The sequence below is a fragment of the Leuciscus leuciscus genome (assembly GCF_965113295.1).
Source record: "Leuciscus leuciscus genome assembly, chromosome: 19".
Classification (NCBI taxonomy): Eukaryota; Metazoa; Chordata; class Actinopteri; order Cypriniformes; family Leuciscidae; genus Leuciscus; species Leuciscus leuciscus.
Window position 1 is genome coordinate 10,546,654 of NC_138743.1, and position 27,536 is coordinate 10,574,189.

The 27,536-nt window shown below is 37.7% G+C and overlaps 1 protein-coding gene across 4 annotated transcripts; it reads left to right on the forward strand.

The window, feature by feature from the left end:
- Positions 1 to 29: 29 nt before the first annotated feature.
- On the forward strand, positions 30 to 26,811 carry cad (carbamoyl-phosphate synthetase 2, aspartate transcarbamylase, and dihydroorotase). 4 transcript variants are annotated; one of them, XM_082148138.1, is made up of 45 exons: positions 30 to 444; positions 1,396 to 1,535; positions 1,898 to 2,027; positions 2,135 to 2,277; positions 2,374 to 2,515; positions 3,227 to 3,398; positions 4,348 to 4,533; positions 4,666 to 4,775; positions 4,918 to 5,060; positions 5,309 to 5,440; positions 5,551 to 5,784; positions 6,058 to 6,279; positions 6,399 to 6,587; positions 6,673 to 6,797; positions 6,894 to 7,027; positions 7,570 to 7,682; positions 7,784 to 8,034; positions 8,208 to 8,454; positions 8,575 to 8,673; positions 9,060 to 9,284; positions 9,580 to 9,762; positions 10,547 to 10,765; positions 10,860 to 11,027; positions 11,150 to 11,332; positions 17,129 to 17,233; positions 17,357 to 17,599; positions 17,732 to 17,813; positions 17,923 to 18,089; positions 18,187 to 18,351; positions 18,661 to 18,792; positions 18,923 to 19,124; positions 19,856 to 20,046; positions 20,138 to 20,278; positions 20,906 to 20,995; positions 21,102 to 21,258; positions 21,541 to 21,579; positions 22,393 to 22,431; positions 22,733 to 22,899; positions 23,014 to 23,088; positions 24,288 to 24,500; positions 25,165 to 25,290; positions 25,497 to 25,652; positions 25,752 to 25,853; positions 25,943 to 26,037; positions 26,180 to 26,811. In XM_082148138.1, the coding sequence occupies exons 1-45, from the start codon at positions 351 to 353 to the stop codon at positions 26,277 to 26,279; spliced, it is 6,771 nt and encodes a 2,256-aa protein (XP_082004264.1). In that variant the 5' UTR covers positions 30 to 350; the 3' UTR covers positions 26,280 to 26,811. The 4 variants fall into 4 exon arrangements, with proteins under 4 accessions (XP_082004264.1, XP_082004266.1, XP_082004265.1 ...); XM_082148140.1 differs by lacking the exon at positions 22,393 to 22,431; XM_082148139.1 differs by lacking the exon at positions 21,541 to 21,579.
- Positions 26,812 to 27,536: the final 725 nt, after the last annotated feature.

The following is a 27,536-nucleotide window of genomic DNA, read 5'->3' on the forward strand; positions in this document are numbered from 1 at the left end:
CAACTGAAGTTCACGCGCACGGCTCCACGCTGCTGTGAATGGAGCAGAGCGTGGACTTCCCTCTATTGACCTGAACTCTTTTTGGCTTTAACTTAAATAAAACATCGTTACCGGCCAATGAGCTTCTTCTACATCAGGACAGCATGGTTTTTGGCCTAGACAGCGATATCTAAGATCACATATATTTACCACGCATCCGGGTGAACGTCATCTTGGAGCAACGTGGTTTTCACGTGGGAACTTCGGCGAAAACATACGCATTACGGGGCAGCCACTTCGGTTCACAACTTTTAAGCGCTAGATATTCGCTGTGATTCTTTTTTTGCTTTTAGAAGAACTAACATTTAGCCATGTCGGAGAAAATTGCATCTTTAGTATTGGAGGACGGGACAGCATTTAAAGGCCGTCTGTTCGGTGCCGTGTCCTCAGTGTCTGGTGAAGTTGGTAAGTGAAATCAAAGGAAATATACTGGAAATATGTGTCCCTGTCAGCCCTATTTTCTGCAACTGCTCCTTATAATACACTTGTCCCTCCTATCCTCTAACCGGAAAGTGATTCATAAATAAGACGAGCAGGAAGTAAGTTACACGTGTCTGATTTCGCGCTAAACGTTTTAAAGTGAACACTCGCCAGTAGCAACTTCCTAGGGCATTCTGGCGCCACATTTATGACATTCAAAGCATTGTTTTTGGTTCAGTGGTAACGTTAAATCGTTAGACGAAAGTTTGTAATTTTTGTCTTGCCATATTATTTTTTATATGTCTACAGTAAGAATTATGTAGTCACCATTATTTAAAATAAAATAGTTTTCAATAGAAAAACATTGTTTAAAAAGCACCTCCAATTTAGATAACTCCATTAAGTTGATCGGGGCTCAACAATAGGAATTTCACTGGCCCCATTACAAAAATGTTTTACTTTTTATTTTATTTTTAGCAAAACTTTTTGTATGTGATTTAAAAAAATTATAAAAAAGAAAGAACAAGTCGGCGGTGTGTCCAAAAGTTTGCCCTGTATAAATGTTTTTCTTTGAAGGCTAAGACCAATTAAATGCAAACACAGAGGTCAGGTCAGAGGTCTTGCATGTTCATGCTCATTATTCATTTAGACATTTTGCAGGACATATGAATGACAAAACCTGCCCCAACCAGTAGTCCTACTAGTCATGATGTTAAAATTTAAATAACCTGTAAAATTTCACTGTTCTTGATACAATTTTATACCACAGCAATTAATATTCTATTAAGGCCTCTTTATTAAGTTTAATTCTAACAAATTCAAAAAAGTCAAAACAACACACACACACATATATATATTATATACTGTATGTATTGATGTTTGTACTGATGTACCAGTACTTTTGATATCCCTAAGTCATACATTGTGTGTCCTTAGTTTTCCAGACAGGAATGGTGGGTTACCCGGAGGCTCTCACAGATCCCTCTTACAAGTCTCAAATACTTACTCTGACGTACCCGATGATTGGCAATTATGGTGTTCCTGAAGATGAGGATGGAGAGTTTGGACTCAGCAAGGTTTTTTCCTTTCTTGTGTCCTCTTAATAATCTTCTTAATCCACTTTAAAATCATATACTCACCCTCATGTTGTTTCAAAACTGTATGAATTTCTTTCTTCTGCTGAACAGAAAGGAAGATATTTAGAAGAATATCAGTAACCAGACAGTTTCTGGTTACTGATATTCTTCTAAATATCTTCCTTTCTGTTCAGCAGACGAAAGAAATTCATACAGGTTTGAAACAACATGAGGGTGAGTATATGATGACAGAATTTTCATTTTAAAAGTGGAGTATCCCTTTAATAGTGCATAAGTCTTCTAAAACAGATTATTAATACTACTGGTATGGTTTCTTCTAAATGTTCCTCTTTGTGGTCTAGTGGTTTGAATCTTCCAGAATCCATGCTGCTGCTCTCATTGTTGGGGAGGTCTCAGAGAATCCCAGTCACTGGAGCTCCGCCAAATCTCTGGATAAGTGGCTGCGAGAGCAAGGCATCCCTGGACTCGAAGGTCAGTCAGTGCAGACTGCTTTGCTTTGCTTATGAAGTAAAGCAAGTAATTTGGTTTAGGTTTTAGCATTAATCAGAAACACAAAAATATTCTTCCTGTGAAATTAGGGGTTGACACTCGAAGCTTGACCAAAAAGATCAGAGAAAAGGGAACCATGTTGGGGAAACTTGTGGTGGAAGGAACTTCAGCCAACGACATTCCGTTTGACAATCCGGACACCCGAAACCTTGTTAAAGAAGTTTCCATGAAAGTAGGTGGCTAGCTTTGATAATGTTTTCAGATCAATTTTAGTATGATAAAATTTTGTTTAAAAACATTTTATTTCTTGTGTTATTTATGCCAACAGGAACCAAAAGTTTTTAATCCAGAGGGAACAGTGAGAATCACTGCCATAGACTGTGGCATAAAATACAACCAGATCCGTTGCCTGTGCCAGAGAGGTGCCCGGGTCACTGTTGTCCCCTGGGATCATCTTCTGGACTGCAATGGTGAGCCATGGTTCTGTTCTCCACATATTGTTATAAGGATCACGATTATTTTGGTCCATGTTGAAATCACAATTTAGCATGATTATTGTTTGGCGATATGATCAAAGTCTTAATCCGTGATATGAGTAATGTTATATATCAGTAAAATTATCGATAGCCTACTTCAGCAAAAAATAATACTAGGTTGACTAATGTAGTTAAGTAAAAGAGCCTTGTTACAGAAGACAAGACAGACGTTACAGAAGACAAGACAGACGTTGCAGACGACAAGTAAACAGTCATTAATACAATAAGAACAAAGAAACTAATTACAAACAAAATGGAAAACTAAATACAACAGAACAAAAATACAAATTAAATAAATGATGCTTTAAGCTTTTCAGGAAGATTTACTAACAGTGGTATTCAGATAAGTAATAGCCTAAAACAGAAACTGAATAAAGTAATCAAATGTAAAATAACACTGCATGATCTTCACTAAATACATTAAATATAGATACATTTTTGTTAAAGTTTCAAAAGTTATTCATTCAAGAGCACCGAGTGATTTTATCTTTGCCTTTTGTTGTTTAATTAACATTAATGACAGACTGAAGCAGTAATATTAGGCTGTTGTCACTTTAAGTGTGAATGCATGGATCCAATATACTGTTACACATGCGGTTTGAAGGAAAATGTTATCACTTTGGTATTGCTTCTGTTTCTCTCTAGACTTTGATGGGTTGTTCATCAGCAATGGCCCTGGCAATCCAGAGTTCTGTAAGGAGACTGTAGAGAACATACGGAAGGTCGCATGTGTGGAGAATCCCAAACCTGTCTTTGGGATTTGTCTGGGCCATCAGCTGCTATCTTTGGTCATTGGTGCAAAAACATACAAAATGAAGTAAGCAATCCATTCATCATTTTTCACTTTCCGCTGAGGATTAATGCACATTTATTATTAAAGGGATAGTTCACTTAAAAACTAAAATTCTGTTATTTACTCACTCTCATGTCGTTCCAAACCTGAATGCATTGTTATTCTTTGGAACAATATTTTGAAGAACATTGGGAACCAAACAACATTGTAGCCCATTGACTTTTCATTGTATGAAAAAAATCTTCAAGTTCCACAGAAGAAAGAAAGTCATACGATTTTGTAATGACATGAGGGTGAATAATGGCTAAATGTTTTAATTTGGTATGGTTTTAATAGACATTTTCTTTACATGTATTATCCATACATCAAAAGTAAAATATTTATTTCTAATGCATTAATGCCGTTTTAACACTTGCATCTACAGGAAAATTTAATAAAAAGGATTTTTAGAAAGTTATTATTTTAATAGTATAATGCTCTTATGTTCAAGATAAAATTTCAAAAGTCTTAATTTGTTCAATTTGTTCTCAGGGAAATTTGATTTTTGTAGTTAAACAAGATAGGATTTTTGCAGTTGAACTGAACCAGACAGCATCACGCTATGGTCAGTGGATTATAGTGTTTGCAGAGGAACAAAAGACTGTTTCCTTGGCCTTTCCCATGCCATTCCAGTTTTTATGAAAAACCAACAAGGTGTGAAATCAAGTTTATGCTGAGCTCAGCCGTCTAGACAGGAGCCACTGCGTTACTCCTGGGATAAGCGTCGTTGTTTTTATAAGAGTCCTGGGATAGTTGCTTTGTTTGCATGTGCTCAAGGCCGTGATGCCAGTCTCAGGCATTCTTTCATGCCCTTTCTTCAAAAGCGAATTGTCAGCAGGTTCATTCAGAGATGGCTTTTGTCTGTCAAGCAATGTATCTTCTTCTTGTGAATCTTAAAAGCTACAACTTCATTTGTGGTCCCCGTGTATTTTAGGTATGGTAATCGTGGCCATAACCAACCCTGCATCCATAAAGGAACAAATCGCTGTTTCATCACGTCTCAGAATCATGGGTTTGCTGTGGATCCCCAGACTCTCCCAGAAGACTGGGATGTGCTCTTTACCAACGCCAATGACCAAACCAGTGAGGGCATTGTTCATAACCACAAACCACTCTTCAGGTTTGCCTTCATTTCTCATTTATGTGTATTGTTTATATTTACATGAATACAGTAAAAATGGGTATAAATGTAATGTATTAAGTTGATGAAAATGTATATCTGTATTATCATATCTATTTATATAATTTTCAGTGTCCAGTTCCATCCTGAACACATGGCGGGTCCCACAGACCTTGTTACTCTCTTTGATGTGTTTCTGGATACAGTCAAAGATGCAAAAGATGGCAAAGCTGGAAAATCAGGTGATCTGTTTAATGTATGCCAGTAAAGCTATCATAATTCTTGTTGTTGTTTGCATACTTGTTTGTCACTTCTGCAAATGTTTCTATAGTGTACTAATGTTTACATGACTAATTATTACTCAAACTGTAATCTGTTATACAGTTAAGGAAAGACTAACAGAGCACCTCACTTACCCTGGATCTCCTGACCCGGAAGCGTTTGTTCGGCCTCGTAAAGTTCTGGTTCTAGGTTCAGGAGGGCTTTCCATTGGACAGGCTGGAGAGTTTGACTATTCTGGGTCTCAGGTGAGTATCAAAGAAAAACCCTAGAGACTGTGTGCAAATTAAGGAGTGCATCTCACAAGCCAGCTGTTTATTATTGTTTTCTCAGTTTCCTCCATTAATTTGAAACTTGCTTGGTCTATGCAAAAGGAGCTTCTGACTGAATATGGAAAGCCAACATTAAAGGAGAAATCTGATCATCAATGTAACAAATTAATCCAAAATTGTTCAACTTAATAAGCATCTTTTCCACAAATTTTTTTTTTTTTCAGGCTATAAAAGCTCTAAAAGAGGAGAACATCCAAACCATTCTTATCAACCCAAACATTGCCACAGTACAAACCTCAAAGGGCCTAGCAGACAAAGTCTACTTCCTCCCGATCACACCAGATTATGTCATGCAGGTAATGACAGATTTTGAAAACTGAAATTATGCTTTTAACACAAAGTTTAGGTTTTGACGTAAGAGTTTGTAAATTTAGCTCAACCCTCCACCCTTCTACCCTTCAAATAGGTGATAAAGAACGAGCGTCCAGATGGAGTGTTGCTCACATTCGGTGGTCAGACGGCCTTGAACTGTGGTGTGGAGCTCACTAAGCAAGGAGTGCTGGAACAATACAAAGTGCGCGTGCTTGGAACCCCAGTAGCCTCCATAGAGATGACTGAAGACAGGAAGATCTTTGTGGAGAAGATGGAGGAAATCAATGAGCATGTTGCCCCCAGTGAAGCGGCCATGTCTGTTGAACAGGTTAGCTCATTAATCTACTGTACATTGGGAAGTCTCGTAATGTTTTATGTCTAGGACTTCCAGTTATGATGATTCATTTGCAAGAGACTCTCTTCCTAAAATATAAAGCCTTACAATGTATTTTCATGTATAGAGACCTATTTATATAAATGACAATAAATAAAAATAATACATTATTATATTACATCCATATTGTGCTTTTATTACTATTAAAATGTCTAGTAAAATGTTCTCAATGTATGCTTGGTCCAACTTTTTTCGTGTTTCCAATAGGCAGTGGCTGCTGCTGAAAGACTTGGCTATCCTGTTCTGGTCCGTTCTGCGTTTGCCCTGGGTGGACTGGGTTCAGGCTTTGCCAATAATAGAGATGAAATGATCACGTTGGTTACCCAGGCCTTTGCTCACACATCACAAGTCCTGGTTGACAAATCGCTTAAAGGCTGGAAGGAAATTGAGTATGAAGTGGTGCGGGACGCCTATGACAATTGTGTTACGGTACGTAGCGCCTAGAGCTGTGGTTTCCCTTTTTTTCTGACATTTAGACTTGGCCTTCACATTTTACCAGTATATATTTCCCCATGTTTTCTTTTCTAAATTGAGATCTTTTCATTTAGGTTTGTAACATGGAGAATGTCGATCCTCTAGGAATCCACACTGGGGAGTCAATAGTGGTGGCTCCTAGTCAGACACTGAACGACTATGAATACAATATGCTGAGAAACACGGCCATCAAAGTTGTTCGCCACTTGGGCATTGTGGGAGAGTGCAACATTCAGTATGCCCTAAATCCTGAATCCGAGCAGGTAATTCAGTCACTTGTATCGTCCAGGAATTATGGATTTTAGGAAGTAGTGGTCAACCCATAATCTCATGCTTGTGTCTTGGCAGTACTACATCATTGAAGTCAACGCTCGTCTCTCACGAAGCTCTGCATTGGCCAGTAAGGCCACGGGTTACCCTCTGGCCTATGTGGCCGCTAAGCTCGGTTTGGGAATCCCTCTGCCTGTGCTCAAGTGAGTTCTTTCATTAAAATGAGCTATTATACTGAATGTAATTGTACATTTGAGTATTGTTATTTTCTAAGTTGTTTAAAAGTGACTGTTTTACAGGAATTCAGTGACGAATTCCACTACAGCCAACTTTGAGCCTAGTCTGGATTACTGTGTAGTGAAGGTTCCTCGTTGGGATTTGAGCAAGTTCCTTAGAGTCAGCACTAAAATTGGCAGTTCCATGAAGAGCGTTGGTGAGCATCCTACATGGAAATAAATTGCAGTGGAGAGCTGTATATTATAATTCTCAATATAGTGCTGTTATTGTTGACTAAAACTATTGAAATTTGTTTTTGTTCATTTTATTAAAGCTGAAATAAAAGATGTTAGATGGAAAAACTTTTTTTTAATGCATAAATTAGAAATGTTGCCCAAGTACTAAAATGACAAAAAATTATTATAAATGACAACAGCACATAATACAACTAAAATTAGATTGAAAACTGTAAAATACAAAAAAAAGCTTATTCAAACTATTAATAAATACTAAATGGTTGGGGTTACCAATCTTGCAATATTTTGAACCAATGTTTTTTTTATATATATATAGAAGAACATTGATACCTGAGTTGTAAGAGGGCCATTTATCTTTTTAAAAGTTTTTTTTTTTTTTTTTTGCATTACAGCACGTTATTCAATGTGGGCATTTTTAAATGGCGTAGTTTGTATTCTTTAAAAGGTTTTAATTGACAAAATGGTATGTTGTGATCTCATTCAGCACTCTCTTCCATCTTAGGAGAAGTGATGGCCATCGGCCGCAGCTTTGAAGAGGCCTTCCAGAAAGCTTTGAGAATGGTGGATGAGAACTGCGTTGGGTTCGATCACACAATCAAACCAGCGTCAGAAGAGGTTTGTACTGAAGATACAGATCCTCCATCTCACTCCCAAGTCAGATGCAACAGGCTGAAAAAATGATGCATGAAAACAAAATATTTTGTCTTGTATCTCAGGAGTTGCAGACACCCACAGACAAGCGCATCTTTGTTCTGGCAGCTGCGCTGCGTGCCGGCTACACAGTTGAACGGCTTTATGAGCTGACCAAGATAGACCACTGGTTTCTGCATAAAATGAAGAACATTGCAGACCACGAGAAGCTTCTGGAGATGTATAATCAGGATGAGAGTGCAATGCCACCTGAGGTCATGAGGAAAGCCAAGCAGCTGGGCTTCTCTGACAAACAGATTGCCCAAGCTGTGCAAAGGTACCCAGGAAAAGTGCTCATGCAATGACTCACAGATGTAAATGCTTTCTGCGTTTGTTTCTTTTGCAGAATCAAACGGTTTTAGATTTCAAGACTTGTTTGTACAAGGAATAGTTGAAATGGCCTGCTGTAGAAGAAAAACTGTAAGGTTCCTGCTCTTTCCCCCACTGCAGCACTGAGCTGGCTGTGAGGAAGATGAGGCGAGACTGGAAGATTCTTCCGGTGGTCAAACAGATTGATACAGTGGCTGCCGAGTGGCCCGCCCACACCAACTATCTGTACCTGACCTATAATGGCTCAGAAAGCGATGTGGTCTTCGAGCAGTCCCATGTCATGGTGATCGGCTCTGGGGTTTACCGCATCGGAAGCAGCGTGGAGTTTGATTGGTGCGCTGTTGGGTGTATTATGGAGCTGAGGAAGGTGAGCCCATCTGTATTAAGCGTAAAATGTGCCTTTATGTGACTTGAATTAAAGCAGGAAATAGAAAATCATAACTTTGTGAAATTTTCATGTGTATTTGTGAACTAATCTATTTCACAGATGGGATACAAAACAATTATGGTGAACTACAACCCAGAAACAGTCAGCACAGATTATGATATGTGCGACAGACTGTATTTTGATGAGATCTCCTTTGAGGTAAGAGATTAATGCGGATCTTGTTTATCAGCAGCAGTTGTACTGATAACTGAAATACATACTTTAATCTCCTTAGAATTAGGGATGCACAATATATTGGTACCCTATCATCTGATATTAGAGATTTTGTGCTGGAATCTTAATTCTCCATATTCATTTAGATTAATTTTAAGTCAGATTTAGACAATGGCAAAGGCAATCTTTTAAACCCTTTACAGTGTTATTAAATTAATAATGCAATCTTTTGAAAATCTCAAATTGAATATCCATCTTTTATTACTGTACCTTATAATGTGTGTAAAGTAGCATTTATTAATGATTAGTGCTGTTTTAGTATCATTGAGATTGAGTTTTAATTATTTTAGTACACCTGGTTTTAATCACAGGTGGTGATGGACATATATGAGATGGAGAACCCAGAGGGAGTTATTCTGTCCATGGGTGGACAGCTGCCCAACAACATCGCCATGTCTCTGCATAGACAGCAGTGTAGGATCCTGGGCACCTCACCTGAGTTCATTGACTCTGCAGAGAACCGCTTCAAATTCTCCAGGATGCTGGACACAATAGGAATCAGCCAGCCCCGATGGAAGGAGCTCTCTGATATTGAGGTACGTTATAAAGAGAATTCATTCAACTTTCAAGGAATACCAAGAACACTCTAAAATTTCTTCTTTTATTGTTGCCTTTGGCTTGCTCAGTTGGGGATATTTTGGGGATATTAATCTAATTTTATCAATCAATAAATTCCTCTTGAAACAAACTTTGTTGTATTATTTTAATTTAATACTGTGAAGCTGCTTTGATACAATCTGCATTTTGAAAAGCGCTATACAAATAAACTTGACTTGACTTGACTTGACTTGACTTGTTACTCCAAATGTCCCCATTACATTTCTTTTGTAGTCTGCAGTAGGTTTCTGCGAGACTGTGGGTTACCCCTGTTTGGTGAGGCCATCGTATGTTCTCAGCGGGGCTGCTATGAACGTTGCCTACTCGGATACTGAACTGGAAAAGTTCCTGACCAGTGCTGTTGCCGTGTCAAAGGAACACCCTGTCGTTATCTCCAAATTTATCCAGGAAGCCAAGGTTAGTTAAAAAAAAAAAAAAAAAAAAAGAGGGAGATGTTTTTACAGACTTAATTTTTGTGGCAGTTCCAGTTCTCTGTAAAATATGTGCATATATGGGAGAGGCAGGAGTTAATTACTAGGTTACCTTATACAGTCATTTGGTGCAAAATGAAACATTGCTTGTTTGAACAGGTTTTTAACCACTGCCATCACCTGAGCTGTGAATGAATGTTGTACAATAACTTAATTCCATGCCAAAAGTCTTATTTTGCTTTTACAGTTGCTCAAGTTGGGAATGGACGAGAAAGATTGAATGAAAACTTCTCATATGACTGTGTAGTTAGGCATGCATAATATATCTGTACCATACTGGTATTGACAATGGATATTCATTTTGAGTCTAATGCCTAAATTCACTTTTTGCTTTTAAAATTATAAGACCAAGACTTTGACTTTTTTAGACCAAATATTATATAATTTGAATATCAGCCATTTATTGGTTATCAACCCAAAAAAATGTATAATAACTGTGCGTCCTAATATTAGTGTTATTCTACTATTTTTCACATACATTATAGTTTTTATTAATATTTGAATAATCTTTTATTTTTATATCTTCAGTTTTCTTTTTAATTTTAGTTTCAGTAATTTTTTTTTTAATGTATTTTTATTTAGCATTCATTTATTTTTATATTATATTTTTAATTTATATTTTATTTCCTTTTTGCGGTATTGCTGTGTAAGCTATTGTTCTGGCAAGCTTTGTGCACTTAATTTTGTGATATGTGATGTATGGCCATCAGGAAATAGATGTGGATGCCGTGGCCTGTGATGGAGTGGTCATTGCCATTGCTGTGTCTGAGCATGTGGAGAACGCAGGGGTGCATTCTGGTGATGCCACACTGGTGACTCCCCCTCAGGACATCAACCAGAAAACCATGGAGCGCATTAAGATGATCGTTCACGCTATCGGCCAGGAGCTTCAGGTTACCGGCCCCTTCAACCTGCAGCTCATTGCCAAGGTGTTTAATTTTAATTGAATTTTTTTTTATAGCTAGGAAGAGTATGTTTCAAAATATTTGCTGCTGAAACTAAATTGCATGTGTTTGTCAACAGGATGATCAGCTGAAGGTGATAGAATGCAATGTGCGAGTTTCACGCTCCTTCCCTTACGTGTCCAAAACACTTGGTGTCGATCTTGTTGCCCTAGCAACAAGAGTCATTTTGGGAGAGGAAGTTGAGGCTGTTGGGCTGATGAAGGGGACTGGCATTGTGGGAGTTAAGGTAACGAGCTTCACAATGTCTGTTAACTCTTGATGATGTCTGTTTTTGAAGGGAATACTTGAACTGAACTATCCCAGTGTTTTCCAAGATCTACATTAGCTTGATCTGTGTGTGGCCCTCAGGTTCCTCAGTTCTCCTTCTCACGGCTGGCTGGAGCAGATGTGGTTTTGGGTGTTGAAATGACCAGCACTGGAGAAGTGGCCTGCTTTGGGGAGAACCGATATGAGGCCTATCTAAAAGCCATGCTCAGCACCGGCTTCAAAATCCCTAAAAAGAATATTCTCCTCTCTATTGGTAGTTACAAGGTAACGAGTTACTTTACAGCATGACTCCGTTGACTTTGGTTGCGTATAAGTCCACTTTTTTAATATCCTTCCCTAGCTAACTTTCCTCCGTGTCGTTCACTTGGATGTATGTCATTGCTTAAGTTGCGCGAGTGCCCACTACTGGCGGAACGCTTTGAATTGGTTTTAAATGGAACACCCTAAACCCTTGATCTCTTGGAATCCGCTATGGAGTGGATTTATTTTTATTTTTTGTTTTCCTTAAAGGTACAATATGTAAGAATTTTGCATTAAAATATCCCAAAATCTCAAGGCCAGTGTTATATATTTTAAGTTGATTACTTACAATATCCCAAATGTTTCCAACTATTTTTAAATCGTGAGAAAATTGCGATTTTAACCAAGGAAACGGGGCGTTAGAACAGGGGGGAGCTGGGAGTCGCCAGTCAATTGCGTCATATCCGCGTTACCCTCGGTTTCCGCTCGTACTGCGTGGAGTCCTGGACAAATGCGGAAGTTGTAGTTGTAGCGTCTATCAAGCTACAAACTTTAGCTTGTTTCTTGCAGTCGTTATGGTACACAATTATTCTTTACCGATTGCAGCTGGTTCTGTCGACAAAGCATGCTTCATTTTATATTTTCCAAATGTAGCATTCGGTAATAGTTATGTTTATGTAAGGAAAGTATTATTGCTTTAGATTTGTGTTTAGTTTATTGACATTGTTTATCACGTCTGGTGTTTATGGCCATGTAAATAAACATATGTCAAGTCAGTCAAGTTTATTTGTATAGCGCTTTTCACAATACAGATTGCATCAAAGCAGCTTCACAGTATTAAATTAAAATAATACAACAAAGTTTGTTTCAAGAGGAATTTATTGATTGATAAAATTAAATTAAATATCCCCAAAATATACCCAACTGAGCAAGCCAAAGGCAACAGTGGCAAGGAACCGAAAAACTCCATCAAGTGACCTAATGGTGTCCTAAAACTCCATCAGGTGCCTTAATGGAGAAAAAAAAAAACCTTGGGAGAACCCAGGCTCAGTCGGGGGCCAGTTCTCCTCTGGCATTGGATAGAGGCCGGATTGTAGTTTGAACTGTAGGATTATATGAATGCCTGGCTGAAGAGATGCGACTTTAATCTAGTTTTAAACTGGGAGAGCGAGTCTGAGCAACGAACAGTATCAGGAAGACTATTCCAGAGTTTTGGAGCCAAATGTGAAAATGCTCTCCCTCCTTTGGTGGTTCTGGATATCCTAGGTATGACCAAAAGCCTTGAATTTAGTGATCTCAAGGAGCGCGATGGATTATAGGGCGATAGAAGATCCGTTAAATAGACTGGAGCTAAGCCGTTTAGGGCTTTATAAGTCAGTAGCAATACCTTGTAATTAATACGGAACTTTATAGGTAACCAATGCAGTGATGATAAAATCGGTGTTATATGATCATATTTTCTTGATCTCGTAAGAACTCTAGCGGCGGCATTTTGGACTAACTGTAGCTTGTTTATTGACGATGCAGGACAACCAGCTAATAAAGCATTACAGTAATCCAGTCTCGAGGTCATGAATGTATGAACTAACTTTTCTGCATCAGAAACTGATAGCATATTACGTAGCTTAGCAATGTTTCTAAGGTGGAAAAAGGCTGTTTTTGTAACATAAGAAATATGATTTTCAAAAGACAGGTTGCAATCGAGTATAACACCCAGGTCTTTTACTGTAGAGGATAAAGTAACAGGACATCCTATGATGTTAAAGTTGTATTGTGCGAGGTTTTGTGGGCGGTTTTTTGAACCGATAAGTATTACCTCTGTCTTGTCTGGATTTAATAAAAGAAAATTACGCGTCATCCAATCTTTTATATCTTTAACACACTCTGTCAATTTGGAAAATGTAGCGTTTTCATCCGGCCGTGATGAAATATATATTTGAGTGTCATCAGCATAACAATGGAAACTAATTCCATGTTTCCTTATAATATTTCCAAGTGGCATCATATATATTGAAAATAACAGAGGGCCTAATACAGATCCCTGCGGCACTCCATAGTTTACTGGAGTTATGATCGATTTTTCTCCATTTAAATAGACAAAATGGTAGCGGTCAGATAGGTATGATTTGAACCAGCTTAGTGCTTGTCCTTGAACACCAGTATAATTTTGTAGTCGATCTAAGAGTATTGTGTGATCTATAGTATCGAACGCAGCACTAAGATCAAGTAAAACTAGTATTGAGATACAGCCTTGGTCAGAAGCTAAAAGTAAATCATTTGTGATTTTAACGAGCGCAGTTTCAGTGCTATGATGCGGTCTGAATCCAGACTGAAACTTTTCATAGATATCATTTTGTTGCAAGAAAGAGCCCAGTTGAGCGGACACCACTTTTTCTAATATTTTAGACATAAATGGAAGATTTGAAATGGGTCTATAATTTGCTAGATTATTATGATCTAATTGTGGTTTCTTAATGAGAGGTTTTATAACTGCCAGTTTAAATGTTCTTGGAACATGACCTAAAGATAAAGACGAGTTAATAATATTGAGGAGAGGCTCTTCCACTACAGATAACACTTCTTTCAGTAGTTTAGTTGGTATAGGATCTAATAAACATGTTGTTGTTTTAGATGAAGTGATAAGTTTATTTAACTCTTTTTGTTCTATAGTTGTAAAGCACTGTAATTGTTCTTTCGGGGTGATAATTGAAGCTGAATTGTAAGGCGCGATTGAAGATTGAACGTTTATAATTGTGGTTCTGATGCTTTCTATTTTCTCAGTGAAGAAGTTCATGAAATCATTACTACTGAACTGTAACGGGATATTTTGTTCGGGTGACGTCTGTTTATTTGTTAGTCTAGCCACGGTGTTAAATAGAAACCTTGGATTGTTTTGGTTGTTTTCTATTAGTTTGCGGAGGTGCTCAGCCCTGGCAGCTTTTAGGGCCTTTTTATAACGTGACATACTGTCTTTCCACGCGATTCTAAAGACCTCTAAATTAGTTTGTTTCCATTTACGCTCTAAAATACGGGTTTCTCTCTTTAAAACATGCGTAGTATTGTTATACCATGGTGCTTTATTTTTCTCTCTGACCTTTTTTAATTTAATAGGTGCAACCACATCCAATGTTCTAGAGAGAATGGTGCTCATAGTGCTAGTTAGTTCTTCTAGTTCATCTGTTTGTTTGGGTTCAGGCAGCAGCTGAGACAGATTAGATAAGCAATTTGAGAAATTATCTATGGTGGATGGGAGGATTGTTCTGCCTGGTTGATAACGCGACGCCGCATGACATATTACAGCAGTACATAATATGCAAGTTACCATGTAGTGATCAGTGACTTCATCACTTTGTGGAATGATATCTATATCGGTTGGATCGGTTCCGTGTGATATAATTAAATCGAGTGTATGATTAAGACGATGAGTTGGTCCGGTGACGTTTTGCTTGACCCCAAATGAATTTAATAAATCTGTAAACGCTGCTCCTAACGCATCATTTGGATTATCTACGTGTATGTTAAAATCTCCAACAATTAATGCTTTATCGACATTGACTAATAGGTCTGAGAGAAAATCTGCAAACTCTTTTAGGAAATCAGCGTAAGGCCCTGGCGGTCTATATACGGTAGCCAAGGCTAGAGATAATAGGGATGTTTTTCTAACATCTAAGAGCGTAACATTTAGTACAAGTACTTCAAATGAAATAAACTTATAACCCGTTTTCTGAGTAACATTTAGAATATCTTTATAAATGGTTGCAACACCTCCGCCACGGCCAATCAGACGGGGCTCATGCTTATAACAGTATCCAGGAGGAGTAGACTCATTAATACCGAAATAATCATTTGGTTTAAGCCAGGTTTCAGTAAGGCAAAGTACATCGAAGCTATTATCTGTGACTATTTCATTTACAATAACTGCCTTAGGTGTGAGTGATCTAATGTTTAGAAGACCTAGCTTTAGAAATAGTTTTTGTTTACTAATAGCAACATTTTCTGTTTTAATAACAATTAGATTTTTCCTAGATCCTGCATTAGATTTATTATTTGATCTCACTAAACGAGGAATAGACACGGTTTCTATGCAATGTTCTACACTAGTATTTATATCAGTTGAATTGGTGCAGCAAAGACTATGATTTGGACTTTTGGTTACTAGTCAAAGGGTATTTAACATTTTGGAGATGTTATCTGACAGAAGATCCGCTCCGAATCTGCTTGGGTGTAAGCCATCAGCACGGAAAAGCCTAGGACGCTCCCAAAACAGATTCCAATTATTTACAAAGAGCAGTTTCTGCTCATTGCACCATGACATTAACCATTCATTTAGCGCAAATAATCTGCTGAACTTTTCATGCCCTAGTCGGTACGTGGGAAGCGGTCCTGACACAATGATCGTTGTTTCAGGCGATGTGCTGCGTACCGTATCGATTAGATTCCTGAAGTCTTTCTTCAGAATCTCCGTCTGGCGCAGCCTGATGTCGTTCACTCCCGCGTGCAGGACCACAGTTCCGACGCGCTCGTCACCGTTCAGGATCTCGGGAACGCGAGCAGCGATTTCAGAAACACGAGCACGATATATGTATATGTGTTATACATAAAGATTAATCAGTATTTTGGCAAATGATGTGGGTATGTTCGAATGTACTTTTACAACAATTGTTTAGAACACGTAAAACTGCGCAGCGTTATCACAACAATGAATTCAACAAATACAGTAACATCTATGATAACCAATTTAGTATTAAACCTTACTTTTCTTGCTGTTAATTCATTTTAATGAAATAAAAGTGTGATGAGGTTCAAGAGGCAGGAAGGAAGAAGACAGGGATCGTCGTGACTGGGACTCGTACTTTATTAAAATAAAGCAAAACAAACAAAAGCCGCGCACAACGCGCATTCACTGTGGCAACCGCGACGGCACAAAACAGTCCAAAAATGAGAGCTCGGATCCACCGGTTTTCTTCCTCTGCGTCCAATTTTCTCTCCAGTCTCTCTCTCGTTCCAGCGCGGCTTATAAGCGGTCTCTCCACGCCAATAATACTGCAATAAGACACAGGTGTTCGTCATTTGCACTTGACCTACTTGCTCGTCTCTTCTCTCCCATCACAGACCGCGCTGAACCACGCCCCCCTCGCCACAAAAAGCATGTCATTAAACGCAACATTTATAAAAATAGAACTTAACCTCATCCATGAACCTGATTTTTCGATTCCCGTCTGACTGATTTACATCCACGGTGGAGTTTAAAACGACAGTTCCCATCATTCCACACTCCTTCACATCGTCATCAAGCTACGCCGTTGTTGTTGTTTGGAATGTAGCGCCCTCTAGCAGCAAAAAATTATTGCATATTGTACCTTTAAGAGTTTGTTTTATGCACCATTCTATTGTTTTATGCACCATTCTATTGGCCTTTATGCTTGTGTAATTTTTTTAATTCTTGCCAACAACCCAGTCGTGTTGCATTGTCTGGTTATTTAAAATAAGTTATTTTGTGTTCAAAAGAAGAAACTCGTATAGGTTTGGAACAACTTGAGGAAGTAAGTAATGACAGAATTAATATTTTTGGGTGAATGATCCCTTTAAGCAATTGGGCTTCAAACAAATCACATCCTAGCAACCTCCAAGATCACCTTAGCAACTGCATATCAGCACATTTAAAACCATTTGGAACACATTAGCAACTACATAGCAACACCCAGGAGTGCTGTATTAGTGGAGCACGTTTTGCACATTCACTATCACTCTCTTTAGAGAATGTATAAATCAAGTTTCTGATTGTAATGGAAAAAATGTATTCATTTTAAATTCTTTCAGAATAAAAGCGAGCTTCTGCCCACAGTCCAGACTTTGGAGAGTTTGGGTTATAACTTGTATGCCAGTGTAGGCACCGCTGACTATTACACTGAACATGGAATTAAGGTACCGTGGAATAACACAACATACCCTAACTTAAAATGTCTAGTGCTTAACTTTTTTTAAAAGTGTTTGAGCTGGCAAAATATGCTGTTTTACTATTCCAGTTGTTTATCTGTCTCTGATCAGGTGATGGCAGTGGACTGGCCTTTTGAAGAGGAGAGTGACTGCCATAATAAGGACAAACAGAGGAACATCATGGACTATTTAGAGGAGAACCATTTTGACTTGGTCATTAATCTGTCTATGAGGAACTCTGGTGGAAGACGCTTGTCCTCCTTTGTGACCAAAGGTTACCGCACTCGTCGAATGGCCATTGACTACTCCGTACCACTCATCACTGACATCAAATGCACCAAGCTGTTTGTTCAGGTGAGCAGTGACACTCTCACACTGCTGACAACCCCACAAAGTTAAAAAAAATTATTCACTTTGAAATCAACTACATGCTGTTAACTTATATCCATAAAAATTGAAAGATTGAAATGTATGTGGGGTTGGCAGGCGCTGGGGCAAATTGGTCGGGCTCCTCGTGTAAAGACTCATGTAGACAGCATGACTTCACAGAAACTCATCCGTTTACCTGGTGAGTATGGCAGCATCTTTTCAGATGTTATTTTTTTAATTTGTCAAAACAAATAAATTAAGATGGTTAATTACGATGGATGATGCCATTCATACTTGTATGTCGAAAGGTTTGATTGATGTCCATGTGCATCTGCGGGAGCCTGGTGCCACCCATAAAGAGGACTTCTCTTCGGGCACTGCTGCCGCCCTGGCTGGAGGAATCACCATGGTGTGCGCCATGCCCAACACTAACCCTGCAATCATTGACCCCAGCTCCTTCACTGTTGCACAGAAGGTAACATCAACAAATTACAGATTTGGTTGGTTATTAACATGAAAACAAATGGGGAAGTTGTGTTTATGGACTATTTTTCTGTCATGAATATGTCAAGCTTGCCAAAGCTGGGTGCCGCTGTGATTATGCTCTTTTCGTGGGGGCGTCATCTGACAACGCTACACTAATTCCGTCCATTGCAAGCTCTACAGCTGGTCTGAAGATGTACTTGAATGACACATACTCCACTTTAAAAATGGACAATGTTTCTCTGTGGATGGAGGTAAGGAGACCTGAGGAGGCTGAGGAAACCTGTTTGACAACAGTCTCATTTTAATTTATTATATTTTTATTTTAAATGCATGTAGTTTTTATTTAAAATAAAATCATTTTATTTTAAACTATTTATTTATTTATTTATTATATTATTATTTTAAATACAAAATGCATATAAAGTAAAAGCATAAATACATTTGTTTTAAATTGTTAAATTTATTTTAAATGCATCTTTGCTTTGAATGTTTTCTTATTTTTTTATTTGGTGATGCAATTTTTCATGTCACATCTTAAGTATCATTTTCTTTGCATGCAGCACTTTGAAAAGTGGCCAAAGCACTTGCCCATTGTGGCACATGCTGAGAAGCAGACAGTGGCAGCCATCTTGATGGTAGCGCAGCTGTATCAGAGACCTGTTCATATTTGCCATATTGCCAAGAAGGAAGAGGTAAGAATCCTTGTTATTTGTGGTGGTCTAACAACTGCATTTTATTTTACCTTCATGGTCAAGCTTTCATCCAGTTTCTTTACATGTTCCTGTGATTTGTAACCAACTAAAATTATGCATTGTTTCTCAGATTCTGATCATTCGAGCTGCTAAACTAAAGGGTATCCAGGTGACGTGTGAAGTGGCACCTCACCATCTCTTCCTGTGTGAAGATAATGTGCCTGCCATTGGGAACGGCAGAGCACAAGTGCGGCCCATGTTGGGTACACGTGAGGACATGGAGGCGTTGTGGGAAAATCTAGACATCATTGACTGTTTCGCAACAGACCACGGTAATAATAGGATCAGATTTCTCTGCTATGCCTCACGTGTAAAGGCAAATGTTGGGTTGACAGTTTCAAAAACACTAACCTGAGACCCAAATTGTTTTTAGAAAATTAAAAACCCTGTACAGACCTTCGGCCTGTTCTTTCCCTAGTGTTCTATATCTTTTCTAATTGATTAGACAGACATACCTTCCTGTGGTTGATAAAAAAAACAAAAAACACACATAGGCTTTCAAGCTATCCCCAGTCCTACAAGCTGGCACAGTCCTACACGATAATCTATTATCATAGGCTTTATTTTTAGGTTCAAAATACACCTTCAAATCCCATTTCAAACTATCCTGAAGTATTTTACCCTTTAAAATTCTAATGTACTCAAAGTTTAAAATTTATTTTAATCACTTGTACAATACCGTTTAGGGTTGGTAGGGTTGCATTCATTTAAAAAAAAAAGAAAGAAAAAAATTCATAGGAAAAAGTTATTGTAAATAGTAATTACTATTTACAATAACTTTTTCCTATGAATTTTGAAAACAGTTATGCTGCTTAATGTTTTTGTGAAAACATTGATACTTTTTCAGCATTCTTTGATGAAAGGAAAGTTAAAAAGAACAGCATTTTCTTTCTATATTTACTTTTACTGCCCCCAAATTTGATTGGTCGTGTACATCAATTTATGATGGCCACATCATACATTTTTCTTGGACGCTTATATTACGTATGTATATTTTTTGCAGCCCCTCATTCAGTAGAGGAGAAGAACTCTGAGAAACCACCTCCAGGTTACCCGGGTCTGGAGACCATGCTTCCTCTGCTGCTCACAGCTGTCAGCGAGGGTCGCCTTACCATTGACGACATCATCAAGAGGCTCTACGAAAACCCCAGCAGAATATTCTCTCTTCCTGCTCAAGAAGACACTTATGTTGAGGTATTTCAGAGTTACAAAGTTCAGATAGTAAATTGCTGGCTGGAAATGTAAAATATTTTCGATTTTTCAAAGTGATGCTTGAATTTTTCAGGTGGACCTGGAGCAAGAGTGGACTATTCCGAAGCACATGCAATTCACCAAGTCAAAGTGGACGCCATTCGAGGGCATGAAAGTGAAGGGAAAGGTCATGAGGGTGGTGCTCAGAGGAGAGTTGGCCTATATTGATGGACAGGTAAAGAGCTAATGCTTGTATACTATACCATTCTAAATTTTGGGGTCAGTAAGATATAGATGTGTATAATCGTGTTGTGTGTTTTTTTTAAAAAAAAAAATTTTTTTTTTAAGAAATCTCTTGTACTTTTCAAGACTGTTTATTTGATTAATATTGTGAAATATTATTACAATTAAAAAATAACTGTTTTGATATTTTAAAATATAATTACTCCAGTCTTCAGCGTCACATGATCCTTCAGAAATCATTCTGATTTGGTGCTAAAAAAAAAAATTGTAAACAACTGAGCTGTTATAATTTGTGGAAACATCTTTTCAGGATTCTTTAAATAGAATGAACAGCATGTATTTGAAATGCATGTCAGTATGTATTTTGTAAAGTCTTTACTTTCCCTTGCTATTAATAATTTGATGCATCCTTGCTGAAAGTATTTTTTTCTTTCTCACACACACACACACACACACACACACACACACACACAAAATATTACTGACCCCAAACCTTTGAACCATAGTGCGTGTTACTTGGTACCTTTTCTCACAAATGTAATTACTAGCTGCCCAGCTAAATTTGTCTGGAGCACATGCTCATCAATTTCTAGGTTTAATCGTTCCTCTTTCTCTTAAGGTGTTTGTACCTCCAGGTTATGGTCAGGATGTGAAGACATGGTCAACAGCCCCGGCAGGAACAACCGAGGTGATAAAGGATGCTTCTAAGGTAACATTCCATAAATGTTCAACACCCTGTACATGCATTGTTCACAGTTCAGCTCTTGCTTTTTGATGTGTACTGGCTAATAAATAACCATGCTTGTTCATTAAAGCGTGGGAGTGAGGCAACAACTCCTGAGCGCCCCCGTCAGGCAACATCTGTTGATGTGGTCCGTAGCCGTGCACCGAGCCCACGCCGTTCAGCTGGGGATGGACGCTTCATTCTCCCTCCTCGGATCCACCGCGCATCTGATCCTGGTCTTCCTCCAGGTACTATGGGCCTGCAGTGTATTCGCTCAGAGATTGTGCATGAGTTTGTGTGCCAAATGAACCACTGTACTGACAGTGATCGGTTAACAATTACTTTATTTTTGTAAGACAAACTTTGAAATTCAGACAGTGCTTCACTTGGACAATGGCAGTATTTGTTTGCTAGCATTAGTCATTTGTTTGTTTGTCTGTTTGAGCTTGCATGTCCCATAAACCTGGTTCAGCTGAACTATTTGCTAATCTAAATTCACATTTCAAGCAAGACTTGTTTTTGATATGCAGGTTTCAAAAGATCTACCATACAGCGCCAAAAGGCAATGGGTAACGTCCATGTGATGTGTATAGTTTCATCAAATCAATATGTCTCATGATTCTGCAACTGTCTGAATTCATTCATATCTGTTTTTTCCATCTTCCTTATTTTCATTCATTCAAGGTCATTTAAGACAATTGGATGCATGCAAAATATTGCTAAAGCCAGATTTTTAGAAGCTATTAATTTGGTGACTTTTACATTTAACATATTGCAGATTATGCTGCGATAAGGCAGATATTTAAAAATGTGAGTTAGAAATGAAACTATGAAAATGTCACGTGACTATTTTAGTGACCAACATGATCATGGTTTTGTTTTTAATGTGCTGGAAATGTTCAAAAGTTACTGATACACACACGGAAATCATTTCACCAAGTCTTATATCGAAAACCAAAAAAACTAATAAAATTAGCATCACTGTGCAATTTGTTTGCATGAAAATGCATTTATTATTATAATAATAAAAATAATAATAATAATAAATAAAATAATAACAATAACAACGAAGGCCGGGTTTCAAAAGAACAAAAAAAAATGTTAATTGAGTGAGTGACTAGTCAAACACTGTTTTAATTAAAATATGAAAGGGTAATACTAACCATCTGGAATTTTATCATGGTTTATCCTCATCCCTAGTGTGCAATATCCATGACTCACCTTTAAGAGGAGTGTTGCTTTATATTATTAAGTTTCCAGCTTTCAAACCGTTTTTTGGAAAACTAAACATTTTACAAAGTTCATTGGCAATTAATGAAAAACGTAGTTATAATTGTACAGTTACTAATCGATTTCTACTTTGTGCCTCAACGTTCGAGCAGCTGAAGAGGAGGTGTCATTTAGAGCACCGTATGATACAGGTTTGACATTTGTAGTGATGTTTACCAGAGCTTTGCCACCCTTACCTTGTGTTTTCTTTGCCAATCTGTGTATGTTCTTGGATTCATTTCATGGGCATATTTTAGCCTTTACACAAGCATAATCAAAACAAGACATGATGGTCTATTTATCTGTTGCCTGTGCTTTGCTTGCATGCTGTTCCTTGTGTTCTCAATGAGCTCTTATGCAGTGTCCTGTTTATTGGTGTAAAGTGAGTGACTGCTACACACGGCAGTGAAATATTGTGTGCTGATTGTGACGTTCTTTTGCTTCCATTATCAGAATTGGCTCCTCCAGCAGAGCCATACGCACACCCTCCTCCCCTGGCCAGGATCCTGTCACCTCAAGCTGGGCAGCAGCAGATCCTGTCCCACCCCCAGACCTCCCCGCTGCTGCACCCGCTGGTGGGCCAGCACATCCTGTCCGTGCGCCAGTTCAGCAAGGAACAGGTGACGACATGTTATCTATCCTGTTGTCGAGTCCAGAAATATTGCTTTTGTGCATGTAAAGTAATTGTATTTACAGTGGCTCATCAATCTTTCCTGTCTGTCTTGGGATTTCAGATGTCACACTTGTTCAATGTGGCACATACTCTTCGTCTCATGGTGCAGAAAGAGAGACCCTTGGATATTTTGAAGGTACACTGACTATTAGTAAAAAAAATATCAAGTGATATTTGTTAAAAACAGAAATGTATTAAATTTGGTGATTTTCTATGAATGTCAAAAAGATTCAAATCAGCTCATGATTTGTTAGTTAGAATCAGTCTAATGACTCACTTGTTGACTGAATCGGTCAGAGTGGTTCTTGACTTGTTGAATCACGTCAATACTTTCATCAGGTCCATCTTGAATTGAAAACTCTGAGAACTAATGGTTCATGAGAGTTAAATCAGTATAATAATTACTGACTCATGTTAAATATACAAATTCACAGAGTTCTGTCATAAGATACTTTAAAATGTGCACAAAAAAGTAGTATTGTTATTAAATACTCTACTGTTTAACTATTTAGATTCTGTTGGGAGTTTTTTTGGAATACTTTTATTCAGCAAGAACACATTAAATTGATTAAAAGTAACTGTAAAGAAATGTTTAATGTTACAAAAGATTTCCATTTCAAATAAATGGTATTTTGAAATCAGCACATTAGAATGATTTCTGAAGGATCATGTGACTGAAGACTGGAGTAATGGATGCAAAGAAATTGTAGCTTTGCCATCACAGGAATGAATTAAAATAGAAAACAAATTGTAATAATATTTCACAATATTACTGTTTTTTTTATGTATTTTTGATTTTAAAAAATGCAGAACTAAAAAAAAAAGAGAACATTTCCAAAATATTAAATCGTATCAACCCTAAAATGTTGAATGGTAGAAGTAGGATTGGTTATTTGCTTCAAGGTGGGTGGTGGGTCTCATACTAAAACAATTGTTGAGAGAATCATTAAGGAACAAAGTAGAATTTGCAGATTGGACCTTGATTCAACCAGTCTTGTAGACCACATTATCTTTTGATTTTTGATGGTGCAATTCGGTCCAATAGCAGAGTTGATGTCACTGGAGGATTTGTAGTTTATTACAGCCCATTTTGAGCATTACATAAACCTCCCCCAGCAGGAGTATTTAACTGCTCAATTCAGCAGCAGTCTGGAGTCAGGATGGTGTTCAATCTGGCAGTGACGTGTCACAGTTTGAAGTAGATATCTTCCTTTAGAAATGGGCATCTGTGGCCCTTGGAAACAGAACCTTTTGCAGAAGGAGATCAAATTAACATAGATGGAGTAAATTCTTGTAAACTCTTCATTTAATTCTGTTCTGCTCCTCTTCTCCCAGGGTAAAGTCATGGCCTCCATGTTCTACGAGGTGAGCACTCGCACCAGCAGTTCGTTCGCAGCAGCCATGCAGCGTCTGGGAGGTTCAGTTGTGCATTTCAGCGAGTCCACATCCTCCACACAGAAGGGCGAGTCTCTGGCCGACTCGGTTCACACCATGAGTTGCTATGCTGATGTCATTGTTCTGCGCCACCCCATACCTGGAGCTGTAGAAGTGAGCCACACGTTAATGTTTTTTTATTTTATTTTTTTATGTACACTACCATTGAAAAGTTTTAATGTTTTTGAAAAGTCTCTTACGCTCACCAGCAAGTATCATTTATTTGATGCTGTTAAAACCGTAATATTGTGAAATATTATCACAATTTAACATTTTCTTTGAGAAGTCAAGTCATTCTGATATGCTGATTTGATGCTCTAGACAAATTTCTCATGATCGATTTTGGAAACAGTTGTGCTGCTTAATATTTTTGTGGAAACCGGGATAGGTTTTTTTTTGTTTAATAGAAAGTTCAAAAGAACAGCATTTATTTGAAATGGAAATTGTATGTAACATTATAAATGTCTTTAGAGACAAAAAAATCACTTTTGAGAAAATATAAAAGTGTATGAATAAAAATATACATTCGTAAAAAAAAAAAAACAATCACTAACCCCAGGCTTGTAAATGATAGTGAACTTTTGATAGGGAAAGTTTTAAGACATGACATATAAATTGACTATTTTCTTCATAAATATTCCTTGCTTGTTTGTGCACAATTCTTCTGTGCATGTTTTCTAAAAGTATTATTATTATTATATATCATAATTATTTTAGTGTTAATTTTTTTTATTAATTTGTACCTCAGTTTAAACTGAAATGTGCTTCTGGTTTGTAGAGTGCAGCAAGGCATTGTCGGCGGCCGGTGATCAACGCTGGTGATGGAGTCGGAGAACATCCCACTCAGGCCCTTCTGGATATCTTTACGATCCGAGAGGAGCTGGGAACAGTCAATGGCATGACTGTGAGTTCACATGGGAAAAATATTGTCTTCTCCAATTTCTGTTCCACTAATATCACCAAACAGAAACCAACAAACTGAGAATCCCATCTCAAACTCACTCTCAAAGTTGAGCCAATGTTGCTGTGTTCTGGATGAGATGCTCAGTTTTTATGACTTTAATAACTTTCTTGTTCTAATTTTTGGATCTTTTTTTTCTTAAATCTCAGATTACCATGGTTGGTGATCTGAAACATGGCCGCACTGTGCATTCTCTGGCTAGACTTCTCACTCAATACAGGATCAATTTGCGCTACGTGGCCCCCAAAAACCTCACCATGCCCGCTGAGATCATTGACTTTGTGGCCTCTAAAGGCATTAAACAGGTGCGTCACTATCAAAAATATGTATTCAGGAGTGGACTGTTACTTGGGTGCTTAATATTTGCATTGCTGCATTTCCCTTAAATGTGTCTATGTCCACAGGAGGAGTTTAACAGCATTGAAGAGGCCCTCCCAGAGACTGACGTCCTGTACATGACGAGAATACAGAAGGAGCGATTCGCCTCTGAAGAAGAGTACAAAGCGGTGGGCAAATTTTCTAATGAGAACATTGCATCTTTTATCTAAACATTGCATCTTTTAAGTTTTTATAAAAGATTTACTTTTTCTGACAGTGTTTCGGGCAGTTCATCCTAACCCCACATATCATGACGGGAGCCAAAAGGAAGATGGTGGTCATGCATCCTCTTCCCAGAGTCAATGAGATCAGGTTTGCTATTCTCAGTTCAAACCGTCAGGTTAAAATCTAATTTTCAGGAGGAGTGTCAAGGCAAATATCGGAAGTTACATAAACTGGAGTGCTGAATACAAAGTTTTGTTTGTAGTCTCTTGTAATCCTATTTTGTTTTCAGTGCGGAGGTGGACACGGATCCTCGAGCTGCTTATTTTCGGCAGGCGGAGAACGGGATGTATATCCGGATGGCACTTCTGGCTACTGTGCTGGGTCGGTGAAAGGACCGTCATGGTTTAGTCTTGGACATTTGGCAGTAAAGGGAAAAAAAATTTTGGCAACGTACGGATTCTATGACTATTGTTTATTCTGTATACCCTCTGTTTAGATCCAGTAGGTGTAATTTTTGAGGGGAAGTACCCAGATGTGTTGTTCCTTTCAGTATTGACAATAAAATTCCATATACTGACTATGTGATATAAACTAATGCAACCACAGTGGAGTGTGGTTAACCTAGTTTCATCCTGAATATCTTAGATCATTACATTAATGTAGCACTCTAGAATAGATCAGTTGATCAGTTTCGTTTCACTTCAGAGTAAGAAAAATCTTGCAAACAGAGAAACAATTTTACTACTACATTCTTACTGTTATAATTGTAAATTCTTTAATTTTTGTTGTGCATTTACAACAGTACAGACATCACGTTCATTTTGACGTTCCATTTGGAAACCAGACTTTTGATACTCAATCCTCCTGGAGTAAAACTTTTGTAATTGTATTTTTAGTAAATAAAAAAAATTTGCAATCTCAGACCTTTCTCTGCTCTTTAATGTCATTCCACTGCAACATCATACAGTCTGGCTGCCGAAATGTACAAGTCCTAATAAAGGGAGACAATATAATCATAAAGCATCTGAACATTTGTTAGACTGTAAGACGGAAATTTGTATTTGATGTTTTCTACGCTATAAATGCTTTGGTGAAATTGTCAATCAAAATGCATGAAGAAAAAGTTCAAGTACGCAAAAATGACATCTGTTGAATTTATGAGTTTACATCTTAAATAAAATTAACATTGAAATCCACAATTTCACCCCGAAATCTAACATTTTTATTACTGAATTTTAAATAGAGTACAAAATCATTTTATTTTATTATTATTATTATTATTATTATTTAAAATGTGTGTAAATAAGCCAAACCCCGCTGAAAGAAACTTATTAAAAAAAATGGCAACTCACGGCCTACAAATTTACGTCGGCGCTAAAGAACGCTTCTTCAGACTTTTATTTTGAAAACTGAAATAAACTACATAAACCCTTATTGTTTTTCACATGATTTTGAGTCTTAAATTCAACCCCGCCTTATGTGCGGTGTGTTTAACCTGTGAAGTATTTTTTTCTTTGACTGATAAAAAGGCTATATTAACCAGCTACACATGATAGAATCCGTCCTGGACTGGAGTCGTTTTGAGTAAATCAAAGTCAAAGCATCGATTACGTCCAAATGGCATTCTATGGTCTTAATCCATAGAA

What these genes read in the sequence shown, in the direction of transcription:
- cad (XM_082148138.1), top strand. Translation starts at nt 351, where the DNA reads ATGTCGGAGAAAATTGCATCTTTAGTATTGGAGGACGGGACAGCATTT. An exon ending in GCCAGTTCAGCAAGGAACAG is followed by an intron (nt 22,900 to 23,013) that starts GTGACGACATGT and finishes TTGGGATTTCAG; the next exon opens with ATGTCACACTTGTTCAATGT. An exon ending in CCCAGAGTCAATGAGATCAG is followed by an intron (nt 26,038 to 26,179) that starts GTTTGCTATTCT and finishes TTTTGTTTTCAG; the next exon opens with TGCGGAGGTGGACACGGATC.